Source organism: Brachyistius frenatus, unplaced genomic scaffold, assembly GCF_029030835.1.
Source record: "Brachyistius frenatus isolate BFR_SWC_R1_liver_20210118 unplaced genomic scaffold, ASM2903083v1 Contig_141, whole genome shotgun sequence".
Classification (NCBI taxonomy): domain Eukaryota; kingdom Metazoa; phylum Chordata; class Actinopteri; family Embiotocidae; genus Brachyistius; species Brachyistius frenatus.
In genome coordinates, this window is record NW_027210740.1 from 573,408 (window position 1) to 587,150 (window position 13,743).

The 13,743-nt window shown below is 41.2% G+C and overlaps 1 protein-coding gene across 12 annotated transcripts in view; it reads left to right on the forward strand.

Moving 5' to 3' along the window:
* ptprt (protein tyrosine phosphatase receptor type T) overlaps positions 1–13,743 on the forward strand; it is a 308,145-nt gene that overhangs the window by 168,630 nt on the left and 125,772 nt on the right. For all 12 annotated transcript variants that reach the window (XM_069715322.1, XM_069715324.1, XM_069715326.1 and 9 more), the window contains exons 12-14: positions 1,569–1,770; positions 4,684–4,786; positions 9,216–9,492. In XM_069715322.1, coding sequence (XP_069571423.1) covers positions 1,569–1,770; positions 4,684–4,786; positions 9,216–9,492 — 582 coding nt within the window. The remainder of the gene's footprint in view (positions 1–1,568; positions 1,771–4,683; positions 4,787–9,215; positions 9,493–13,743) is intronic.

Here is a 13,743-nt window from a genome sequence, read left to right on the forward strand (position 1 = left end):
CACTCCACCAAGCGCCTTCTGGTTCAGTCACGCTGTTGTTTTCTGTCTCTTCGGTTCATTCTCCTCCTTCTTCTACCTATCGCCTTCACTCTTTATGTATCTCCTTTTTTTTTCTGTTTCTCACTTTGAGGCGGAAAAGATTCAAACTGACACGGAGTTGCACACACACACACACACACACACACACACACACACACACACACACACACACACACACACACACACACACACACACACACACACACACGTGCTAAGTGCTAAAATAGATTTGGACTTGAATTGGTATGAATGTTTCTTTTTTTTTGTTTTTCCCCCACCAGTCAATATTCTTTTGTACTGACTGTCATTCACAATGACAGCTGGCCTTCGGTGGTTTTACCGTGCATGTTGTGTGTGTGTGTGTGTGTGTGTGTGTGTGTGTGTGTGTGTGTGTGTGTGTGTGTGTGTGTGTGTGTGTGTGTGTGTGTGTGTGTGTGTGTGTGTGTGTGTGTGTGTCCTGTGTGTGCTGTCATTGATGGTTTGGCAGTGTGGAAACTTGCCAGTAGCAACATCAGGGCCGACATTGACAGTTCTTTTTTTTTGAACAGAAGGACTATTGAAGTGCTTCTGCCAGTTTATAGTGGCTACGGGTCAATTTGCTCAATTTGTTCCAGTCTCAAAGTGGAAACCATGGGGAAAGAACAAAGACCTCTTGTAAAGAGGCCAATGGAGCTTCACCTCTAAAATTGATTTGTGTGACATTTTACAAACACTTTAATAACTGAGGATTGATTTGACTGGATTTACTATGATGGATTTGACAGTGTAAGTGGTTGTGTGTGTGTGTGTGGGGAGGGGGGGGGGGGGGGGGGGGTTACTCTGAAGCTGACTGTTGGTTTCAAACTAAAAAATTAAAAACTATAAAAGTAATTATTAGAAATCCAGTTATGTTTCAAGTAGTCTGCCTTTTACCGAATAAAAGTAGGTTTAATTTAAGTTCTTCACATACAAGATAATGAAACTTTACACTCTGGATATTGTTGAAGGCAGTGATGAAATTACTGACCAAAAGGTAACATCTTAAGATGCAAGTTATTCAATTAAAATTGCACTCACCTATATATATATATATATATATATATATATATATATATATATATATATATATATATATATATATATATATATATATATATATGTATATCAGCCAATCAAATTACTGTGATATGGAATTGGATGCTTCCAGTGATGAAACCACCAAAAATTTACCAAATTTTGGCTGTCGGACCACAAAATGTTTAACCCCCCAAAAAAGCCAAAACAGAAAAACAATTTTAAATAAAATAGTGTCAAAACTATATCATGTCCGCTGGGTTTGTAAATAGACAACAAATAACAACTGGTGGGCAAAAACAAAACAATTCTAGCAGATTTAAGATAACCATTACATATAAATAAATGCTAATCAAGTATGCTAAGCTAACCTTAGCCTACATCAATTTATCCAAATTGGGCTCGCCAAACAAAAGTAAACCAAACTGCATCAAGGCGAGTAAATTGAAAATGTGTTTCTCCTTTCTGACCTCTAGATCACCTACAAGGCGCTGAGCTCACTGGACCCCAGCGCCGACCTGACGACCCAGAGGGGACGGGTGTTCAAGCTGAGGAACGAGACCCACCACTTGTTCGTCGGGCTCTACCCGGGAACCACCTACTTCTTCACCCTCAAGGCCTCCACCAACAAGGGCTTCGGCCCGCCGGTTACCACCCGCATCACCACCAAGATAGCAGGTCAAACTTTCTCTTTAAGTCACATTTCAAATAAGACGAATTATAGCGTAAAGTTTTTACTTCTTACTTCTATAGAAAAGAATAATAATAATAATAATTTTTAAAAAAAGCGGTATTTGATGATGTCGGTTTGTTCCTTCACTTTCGGTGACATGTGTCTGCTCTTTGCCGTCTGAACTCCGAAAGCCCGCCGTGACAGACCCGCCGTTATTATTGCAATAATAGCAGGTAGCGACGGCGAGGGGCTTGTTTGTCGGCCAGCTGGTGGGCTGACATGTCAGCCGCGTCCTCTCCGAATGGGGCCCCGTCTGCGTCGTTATTGGTGTCTCTCTTTGTCCGTCTTGAGCGACCGTTTTCACATCCGTCTTGACTTTTTCCTCTCCGTCGGTAAACCATCCCGCCCCTCCGTTAATGTCACCCGTTTCGAGCCCGTTGAAAATGTCAGCGGCACCACAAAGACGGGAAAAAAAACAATCAGCTTTCGGGTGCCGACCGAGCTGCGAAAAATGCCCTCACGCGTCGAAGCGTTTCTTTGTTCTCGAACAAGTAGGATTCTTATTCCAACCGTTTTGTTGTTTAAGCGACGGAGTGACCGATGCAAAACAAAAGCCCCTCGTTATCTTCCTTCGTGTGCCTCTATCTGCCCTTTAAATCTCTGACTCACCCTTCCTTTTCTCTCTCCAGATTTACCCAACTCACTCATGTTTATTTTTAATTTTTTTTTGATCCTCTCTTCTCTGTTTCTTCCTCTCAGTCTCTTCCAGTTCCGTCACGGAAGGAAAAAAAAAAATCCACTTTTCCAAATCATATTCCTTTGTAGCTTGTTGTTATTTAAAAGTCTTCCTCATTTATGCAGTATTATCTGTAGAGCCATTCAGCATATCTCTGAGCCAAAAGCAGAAGTTCTTATGATGCCAAGTCCAACTTTTGGTTTTGTTGAAAGAACTCTGGATGACTGTTGCGGAGGAATTGAGAGGAATTTCTTTCGGGTTGAAGCATTAATTGTGTTCAGGTTAAAAGGAAAAGTTACAGAGATTTATTCCAAAATGGCCCCAAATCTTTTTTTCTGGATGTCATCCCTCATGCTCTTTCCTCACACTTCCTGTCTATTTCTTCCATTTAATTCAATTCACTTTTATTTACAGAGAATATATTTTGAGTGCTTAAGTGCGTTCACACCGTCAAGTACAGAAACATGCAGTGCACTCCTACAAGTACCAGGATGATGCCCTCAAAACAGTTCGAAATAAAAAGAAGTGTGAAACGTTGGACACTTTTCCACCCTGACCATCTTGGCTACGTAGACAAAAGGGGGCGGGGCCACCGACATAAATAAATTTCAAATTAAGGCGTCTGAGGAAGCCGCAGCTAGTCCTGAACACAGTGTTTATTTTTCATTGCTTTTGCTGGACAGAATAATCCGTGTGTTTGTTGAGTGTTGACAACACGTTGATTTCTGGGTAAAATAATTAAAGCTGCAGATATTTTTGGAGGATGATTGTGTTCACATGCTGAGTGTTATTTCCTGTCAGTGAAGAAACGTAAGTTTGCGATTTGAAACAACGCTTCCCTGCAGAGATTCCTGCACTACACAAGTAAGAGTCCAAACATGTAAGAGCACTATTTGCCAGTGCACTAAGGATACAAATCTGTTCAGTGGCCACGCCTCCTTTATGACAGGAAGCTGTAGGGTGAGTTGCAATAAAGGTGCTACGCATCGTCACATTTTAACCCAAAGGGGAACGTAGTGAACTTTCAGTCTAATAGTTCCATCGGTTCCCAAAGTTTAGCTTAGCGAATAAAACCTCAAATATGAACACGCGCCTGCGTCCTGAGCTCTTCGCCGTGTCGATTGAACGGCAGAAGACCACACTCCCAGCGTGTCATCGGTTTGTCATAAGCGATGTCCCGTGTGTCAACACCTATAGCGTGATTTTAGCGTGACCTTTTCCACCGAGCGTCCACTCCTCCATCTTCCTTTCAAATCTTAACAACGTGTTGCTAAAAAGCAAAAAAAGCAGGAAAAAAAAGAAGAAGCAAAGAAACACTTTGCTTCCACACCTAACAGATATGTCCACTTCCAAAATGTCACGCCGTCCCCAATCTTCATTATCTCGTCCAGGGGGATGCAAAGGATGAAGAGATTTGAATTAAATGCTGCAGACAGATGAAGATGGATGGACAGAGGAGGATGGCTCGGATTCACGTTAATAACTCAAATGCCACACCAATCAGAGGAGGGAGGAGAGGAAAGAAAAAAAAAAGTGTTAATGTGTTACTCAGATAGGTGTTTACGCTGTACCTCCGATATGAAGGGCAATAACAGATGTGAAATTAAAGTGTAATAAAATGTCTTTTAGAGTGAAGATGACATCTATCGCTTTTCCCCAAGATCCTGCTTGTCAAGATATGATACCGTAATGTCAAAATAAAATCACCAAAACTTCATAACTCAAACTGATAAGTACTTTTTTTTTTTTTTTTTAAGGCTTTACATAATATGATGTTACACTTTAAAGCAAGAATTTGACATGCGGATGGGGATATGACCTTTTTCTCTTTGATATTAAGTCAAAAATAATGAGATGGAAAATATCTTGATGCGTTCAAACATGAATGCCTTCTACTGCTTTATAGCCCTGATTTAACGTTCATTTTACACACTGAAACTCAAAAGTTTCAAAGTTGGTTGAGAGCAGTTTGTCTGATAGATTTTTTTTTTTTTTTTTTAAACAATCAGAATTCGTGTTGACATTTAATTTCTTTCATTTTTCAGGACCGAATGTATACTGATATTTCCACAGCTTTACTCAAAGTAGCTCAATGATACTTCCAAACCTGCAAGTTCAATAAAAGAAACCCTAAATTTAAATTTGTCACACTGTATGTTTTTTTGTGTGTTTTTTTTTACAGCTCCCATGATGCCAGAATATGAGGCCGAGGCTCCACTTAACGAGACGGAGACCACCATCACTATCCTGCTGAAGCCCGCCCAGTCCCGTGGAGCACCAATCAGGTAATTCTTCACCCTTCTTATCTTTTTTTTTTTTTTTTTTTACCTTTAACTCCTCTCTGTATTTGCCTCCCCTCGTTTTTTTTCTTCTCCCTGCATCCGCTCTCCTTGTTCTGTTCATTTCCTCCTCTCCTCTCTAGTCCCCATCTCCCTTTCCTTCCTCTGTTTCCACCCACTTATATTTTGTCTTCCTCAAGGGGCTCTTTTAAAGCCATTAAAGTCACTCACACATAGAAGTCCAATTTGTTTGCAAAGGAATTATAAGAATAGGACTTTTCTTTTACACAAATTTGAAATATTTTGACATTAATCACCTTCTTGTTGTAGCTTTTTAGTCTCTGTCTCACGGAGATGCAACTCCGAGGGGACATGACAGCCTCCAATGTGTGGTGGAAATTTCTCTGCTCACTTTAAATTTCACTGCTTTAGTTTTAAGTTCTCAGACAGCTTATTGACATAAAGGCTAAAAACGGTTTTGGGAAATGAATTGTGCATTTTGTTCTGTGCACATTTACAAGAAAACACACAATTATAGTCACATAAGGGACACACAGAAACATATTAACAGACACATCCGCACCGTCTCAGTGCAGCAGAGGTTGAGCTCCGCCCTTTATGAAACACAGAGATCAGAGGACAGAAACACAGAGATCAGAGGACAGAAACGCAGCCGAGACTCTCACACATAACTGGAAAAAAACCTCATCAATTTGGTAAAAAACACAATATTTTGGGTCATGGGGTCAGAATTATAGATCAAGTGTCTGTCACTCAGTGAGGGAATTATAAGAAATAAAAAAACTGAATGGAAAGCACGTTCATAACAACTACAGACGAAGTGGATGTTGAGGGAAATTATGTGATAGTGATATGTGGACAGACAGAAAATGAATCAGTAATAAACATTGTTTTGTTTTCTATGACAGATATGAGTAGTGGGAGCTTCATGTATTGAAACCAAATATGTTTGGTACATTACTGTATTACAGAAAAAAAAAAAGCAGATGCTGTTGGATTTAAGGTGTCGTGATAAAAAAAAAAACATTTTGCCAACAGGATCAATTTGTTATTGTTTGCATAAAAGAAGTTGATTCAGCTGGTTTGGGTGGAGCTCAGCTTGGTGAATAAATGTTACTAAACATGAGTAGCTTATTTTGTCAAAGTAGCTTTCAGGATAAAACAAAATGGTTCAACTACTCAGCCAGTTAATGGCTGTCAATTATGTTTTGTTTTTTTTAAAGTCTCTTTAGAAAATATATATCAGGCAAACACAACTCAATCGAGTCCAATTTTTTTAGCCCCAAGTCAACAAAACAAAACCAGCGAGTGGAGACGCCCTTCTATTTTTTTTTTTTTTTTTTCAATTTTTTCAGCCAGCATCTTTTTTAATTAAAAGTTCACTTTGAACATGTGATCTCATCCATTTAATTGGTGTGGGGGAGAACATTATTCCCACTCGCCTTCGGGGAAATACAGCTCCGACAAGGCTGCACAGAGAATATATATCACTTCAATTTGAAACTTGGGTGGGGGGGGGGGGTGGATTTGTGGAATGTGAGTACGGGTCAGTGGTTTAGTGTTAATGTTTTATTTTTTTGGTAAATCCCCACACATCCTATCTAACCATTAATCACCCCCACACGGTAAATATATATCTCGCGTTGAATGAGGCTGCCCTTTCATCACGAACAATCTTTTATCTGTTTATCAACTCCAGATAAGCCCCTTAATGTCTTTGCTTATTGGGTGTGTTTTGCGAAAGTATTACATGTTTTTAAGTGCCAACAGATGTACGTTGGGAAACAGGGAAAAGGCATCTGTTGGTTAATGTGCACGCTCTTTTTTTTGTTTGTTTTTTTGTTTTTTGCTGGAATTATGTTGTTTTTACTTCTTATTTATTCGGAGGAGATCAGAGCGTGTGAAGTTCAGGAGCTTAGATACAGAATGTTTACCAAAATGACAGCGCTAAGAGGAGCAGCTGTTGCGGTTGTGACACACACACACACACACACACACACACACACACACACACACACACACACACACACACACACACACACACACACACACACACACACACACACACACACACACACACACACACTAAAGTACTACACACAGAAGGAGGCGTCTGTAAGGGCAAACAGCGGATGTCAATACAATCGTTTGAGATCAACTCCGATGCACGGGTGCACAAAGGAAAACATGTCTGTACACTGTGCTCATACAACACATATTGAGATAATCATCCAAAAATCATAGTCTTCTATAGTTATATGCACTTATGTTTACACGCACAGAAACACACACAAGGCCAGAAATATGTACACGTTAGCATAGCCACATGCACTGGAACGCATTCAACAGATACGACTCGGTTATTATTTACATAACGCCGTCCATACAAATGTGCAGCCCAAAGGGCTTCACGTCAAAGCGATGTGCGCACATTTATAAAACAAAAAGCCAAGAAACAAACAAATAAACAAGCAAACAAACGGGACAAAAAGTTTACAAAACTATGTAAAAGTAGTAAAAATGTAGGTGTAAAGGAAGACTTCAAAATACAACAATAAAACACAAAGACAATTCAGAAAAATACATTTAACACCAGGGATAAACAACAATAATTAGCAAAAATAATGAAAAATTATACATCAGGATGACATATATGTACATATATACATACATACATTTATATATATATATATATATACATACTTCACTAGCCCCTAAACTCAAAGTTTAAACTCCCAACTCAAGTTTTAACTCTGTCAGCCGTCAATTTAATTAATAAAGTTTGGCAAAATTTCAAAATGTTTCCAAAGTTTCCTCAATTATTTTGATTTTTACACGTATTAGGATGCCTCCACTTTACAATTTCCCTTACTTTTTCTATTGCTCTGAGTTGAGAAAAAAAAAAGTCCCGTCTGTAAAGGTATTAAAGTTAATATACTTACTTAAACTTGATATAAGAAAAAGTACAATAAGAGAAAGCACATGGACAGACACCAAAAACATGCACATATATATTTAAAAAAAGACACATATGAGAACACCTAAGCTCATGTGTCTCGCGCGCGCGCACACACACACACACACACACACACACACACACACACACACACACACACACACACACACACACACACACACACACACACACACACACACACACGGGGAGTCATAATTACCCGTTCGCCCCCTTTGTGCTACAGGTCTCAGCTTCATCCCGTCTGCAGCCTGTGAAAGCCATTAGTTTGAAATGGATATTCTAACTAGAAAAAGGCAAAGACGGTGACAGTTCCAGGGAGAAGAAGAAAAAAAAAAAAAAACGAGAGAGAGACTCATCTTTGGTCATCAGCAATTATCTTTTATGAAAGCTGCCAAACGGGAACCTGGTGGAGGAGAGGGTGGAGGGGGATAATTGGCCTCAGCCCCCTTCACAGAAACATACATTTCCCTAATTGCGTATAATTGTGAAGTGAGTTCTTGGCGTGGAGGACGGAGGTAATTGCGAAAGGGGGGCCTGCCGCCGCCGCCGCCGCCGCCGCCGCATTTGTCCTGACCACTGAAGGAGCCCCATCAGCCATTCATGAAGCCTCTCACACATGGAAACATACATACACACACATGCGAGCCCCCACCACCACCACCACCACCACCAACCCTCCCTCCCTCCCCCCTACATAGACAAAGATAGACCTCCATTCGAGTATATAAACGTACCTCGACGCACGTATTCAAACGCACACCTGCTGAAGCACATTCGGGGTACGTTGCGCAACTGTTGGAGTCGACGCAAACACTAAACGGACACACAAAGGGGAAACAAGACACATCTGGACTTTCGAAAAGATCTATTAATGTCTACCATCACAGGAATTTCGATTTGCACACACACACACATATATATATATATATACAGTATATTTCTTACTTTATTCTGCCAGTTTCTTTGTTAGAAAGTTAACCAAAGTTTGCTTCCAAAGTATATAAACTATTTGACGCTTGGAACAAATGAGCCTCCTTTTTTTTTTTCTTTTAAAAGCACAGTAGGCATTTTTCTAAGGATTCTTCGCAGACCTCAGCTCTCTTCTGCTAATGCTTTTATTGGCCCCCAAAAAAATATATGAAGCACTCTGCGGATTAAGACTTTTCAGTAGCAGGTGCTTGAATAGCGGAGATATACTGTAGGTGTTGGATAAAACACTTCATTGATGCCGTCCCACAACACCTGGCCCAACTGTACCGATCGAAAGCTTCGCACAAATTTGACCTGGTGAAATTTTAATGTCAGATAAAAACTGGATTCCCCAACAGTATTATTATTATTTTTTTTACCTTCTTTTATCAGTTTATTTGAAAGTTTCAAAACTTCTAAACCAAACAAGAGCAGCATCTTTTAAAGAATAAAATGTTGTCTCTCCAGCTCCTACCAGCTCGTAGTGAAGGAGGAGCGCAAGTCCAAGACCCGGCGGGCCGCCCCCGAAGCCCCCGAGTGTTTCTCCGCCCCCGTCGGCTTCCGCAACGCCTCCGTCTTGGACTCGCCCTACTACATCGCCGCCGAACTGCCGCCGTCCAGCCTCACGGTCGTGCAGCCGTTCACGGTGGGCGACAACAAGAGCTACGGCGGTTTCTGGAATCCGCCGCTGTCGCCCGCCAAGAGCTACAGCATCTACTACCAGGCCATGAGCAGAGCTAACGGGGTGAGTGTCAATCCTCCAAAACGTAGGTACCAGGATATGGAAAGAGAATTTTTCAAAGGTGGATTGGTCAAAATGGGATTTGACCATGAGATTAATATTAATGCTTAGTTTAAGTGAAGGTTTTATCCAATGGAAACAACTTACATTTTTGTTGCACATTTCCTGAAAGGCCATGTGTGTGTAATTAGAATATCTCCTGACCTTCGGTGCCCCTACATGTTGTTTAAATACGACGCTGCGTTAGATTATTGAGACAAACCATCTTAGTATCACGCAGAGCAGAAAACTGCTAATCCCTTAGTACACCAGTGTAATTTGAAACGTTTGGCCACACCCTAATTTGGTGACGTCACAGCAGGTGAGAAAAAAGGTCCAAACATCAAGATGGCAGTAAAGCGAAGAGTTTGAAGTGGACATAAAGTTCAACATTATCTTTCACCTTATTAGAAAATAATAACAAAATGAACAGAAAGGAAGTTTCCTCTGGGCATCTTCACTCCCAGAATGCATCTGTTTTCTTTCTCCTTTTTTGGTCTGCTAATTATATACCACCTGCGAACACAACAACAACAACCACGCCCACCTCCCCAACCCGCCTCGTTTCTCATAACTCACTCACAACTGGAAGTTGGCTTTTTGAATTTCCAATTTCCAATTTCCATAACACTCCCAACTCCTTCGAGGCTCGCTTTAATTCCCCCCCCCCCCCGCCGTAACCACGGTAACTCAGTTTTGAAAAGAGAAAGAGAGAGCGAGAGAGAGGCCGGGCGAGCCGGCTGATGTCGTGATGTAATATCCTCCTCCAGAAAGCAGATTTCCCACAATGCCCTCACAACGGAGAAAGAGGATGTGCGCGAGTGGGTGTGAGCGGATGATATCTCGCATGACTGAGAGACTTTGAGCAGATGAGCGTGTTTTTAAAAAGTATTAGTGCTTTTTTTTTGTTTTTTTTTTTGCTTGTGGATGTCACTCGCGTCTGTGTGTGTGTGTGTGTGTGTGTGTGTGTGTGTGTGTGTGTGTGTGTGTGTGTGTGTGTGTGTGTGTGTGTGTGTGTGTGTGTGTGTGTGAGAGTGAGTGTATATGTATATGTGAAAACCCCCTAAATCTGGTCACGTCAGCGTTCCACATTTGATTGGATCCCAGTCAATCCAATTAGTCTGAGGTTTGTTTGGATCACGGATTCGAACGTTGTTGGGGGCTCTGTGACGAAAAGGTAAATAAAAAAAAAAAGCAAAGTGCACGTGCGCAGTCAGCGTAACCCAGATGATTTGATAAGGAAGTCAGGCACAACAAAAATTGACACACATAAAAAATAAATGGATTTTTCTTTTCATCAAATGAAATGGGACATAAATATACGTGTTCCAGGTCATGTCATCATGTCATCCATGTCATTTCTTTCCAATAAAAAAAAAAAGTGTCACCAAAGCTTAATTTAAACATATTTTTGGAGTATTTATGAAATGATTAATTCCTTTATTGTTCTTAAGAGGATAGTTTTAATATTTTAAATTTTTCTGAATTGAACCCAAATCTTAACCGAAACACAAAAATCCACTAGCAACTTATCACAGTCACACGTTTTAAATAGACGCATTTCATTACGTGACTTAGATTGGGAAAACGTGGGATTTTTTTCCAACGGTACTTTTAGGCGAGTTAGCCGGTTCTGAGCGCTAAAAAAAAGGTCAAAGAAATATATTTGAATTAAGTGTGCTCCTGAATAAAAAAAAACATGCTCATGCAGACATGCTCACTTGGCTCACTCTGCTCTGAACACATAATCTGACAACGCAGTTCCACAGCAAAGCGTGTAATACGTACACTTGTCCACTAGGGTGAAGCGTGTCGACGTCACGTATTTCGCCTCGTGAGTCATATCGGCGTCACGTGCGCTTAGGAAAACAAAATCATGTGGAAACCGACGTGGTTGAGGTCAGACAAAACTTAACTTTTAAGAAATAACCACGTGTTTCATGCGAGCATCGTAATAAATGCACACTGGCATTAAACTCATAATCATGTGATCTGGGGAAGTTAGAGGTGACGGTCAGACACACAACAGCCCATCAACGGGTTGAACCGAGCTGGTTGTGGCTGAAAGACGCGTCTCCTTTCTCACAAAACGACAATAAAAGCCGGTTCTAATTGTCTAATTATCACTAGACAGTCACACACAGGCTACTGAGACATTAAATTGGCCTGCGGATCTGCTGTGAATTAAGCCGCCGAGCCACAAAGAGGAATGTCAGTATTTTTTATTAATAATTTAACTGTCTGAATTCAATCTCTTCATTGTACACCGATGCAGTGAGGATATGTGAAAGTGATATTTTTGTCAATCAAGGATTTAAGTTATCTGCAGTCCCCCACAAAGTCCTGTAATTTTTCTAATTTCTTCGCTGTCAGTCATGTGTCAAATTGGAAACGAAAAAAGAAAAAAAAACCTCTTCATTTACATTTTAGAGGACTTGGCCGGTTTGTCGTAGTTTGATCCTATGGATGAAAGCCTGTTTTCTCATTCGCCGCCTGTCTTGGATAATCTGGCTAATTTTTTTTTTTTTTCTCTCTGAGCTCCACCTGTCCATCATCAGGAGAATGTCTCTCTTTCCTCTTTCTTCTTCATTTTCTGTCACTTTCTCTCTTGAGAAACATTTAGAAGACTTTTTTTTTTTTTTTACTCTCTCTCTCAATCCACCCACTCTCCATCTCTGTCTCTTTCTTCTGAGAGACAAGAAATTCTCCACTTTCGTGTTTTTTTTAATGTCTCACCTCCCTTTCCCAAATTCCCTCCGTCTTGCTAGCTCTTATATTCCCAGGATGTCTTTTCTCCGTCCCTCACATCTGCTCTTAATCTTCTTTACCTGTGCTCTCATTTAACCGTTCACCCTCGATCTTCTGTCCACTCTTTTTTTTCTCAATCTCCATCCTTCCTCCTCTAGATCTGTGCTTCTTTCATCTCTCTTGTGTTATTTGTTTGTTCACCCTTTTCGACTCTCAAACCTCCCGTCTTGTCTAGTTTTTCATTCCTCTTTATTTTTCCCTTTGGTTTTCATCATTTTCATCTTATCTTGCACTCTTTCCTCCTTTTCCTTCCTTCCTTCCTTCCTTCCTTCCTTCCTTCCTTCCTTCCTTCCTTCCTTCCTTCCTTCCTTCCTTCCTTCCTTCCTTCCTTTCTTCTTTGCGTCCTTTTCCTGTTTCCACCTGTACGCGAGCCTGGCTGTGCTGACTGTGGTTTACAGCTTAAATTTCCCTGCCGTGTTAAAAATTGGTTGTTGTCAGTGGATCTGACTCGATTTGATAGGAAACCAGGCGATACTACATCCGGCCCACCAATAACCGTAACCTGACTCCACCACAGGCCTGTCAATCAAACAGACGCGTCCGGAAAACTAATAAGAAGGAGCGACTTTTACTGACAACACCGGGATAACTCTATTGACTTCAATTGAAGTTGAATGGGAGTCGATGGAGCCAGAGGCTTTTTTTTGGAGCCGACCTCTAGTGGCACTCGGTGGTATTGCAGCTTAAGGCACTTCGGCATTGGCCTCATTTTGTTTGAGCCAGAAGCTACCATCACTTTTATAAACACTCTTTGGCCTAGACCCGAATTCACTTATGAAATCTGGACTGGTTAACACCAGGCTACCTGTGCATCCCTTCTCATTCTTATCGTCCACCTGTTTTGTCCTCTCTTGCTTTTTGACGTATTCCCCCCCCGCACCACCACCACCACCACCACCAGGGGGACATCACTCTGATACTAGTCTCTCATCTCTCATCGTTGTGCCAATTAGTCGACGCTCCGCACATTAATAGACGACTCACCGACGGCAATCTCGATGTCTCCCTCGATGTTTTTGTGATGTCACGCAAGCACACACGGCACGCACACGCACACACACGCACATGCACACACACACACACACACACACACACACACACACACACACACACACACACACACACACCACCCACTTTAAAGGCAAACACACACACACAGACAAGAATAAAGTGCCCGGGGCTGGAAGTAAAAGTAGTAAGAGCGAGAATGATTTGGGACTTAGGGAAGGGATGGGGGGGACAATTGTGGGAGGGGGAATAAAAAAAAGTCTAAAAAAGAGTGAAAGAGACTTTAAAGAAGATTTAATACCGGCGGCAAGAGATGGAAACCAGCAGGGATAAAGAGGAATGGTGGAAGAGCAGAGATAGGGGAAATATTGTGTTGAGGTCTATTGCAGGAAAAAAAAA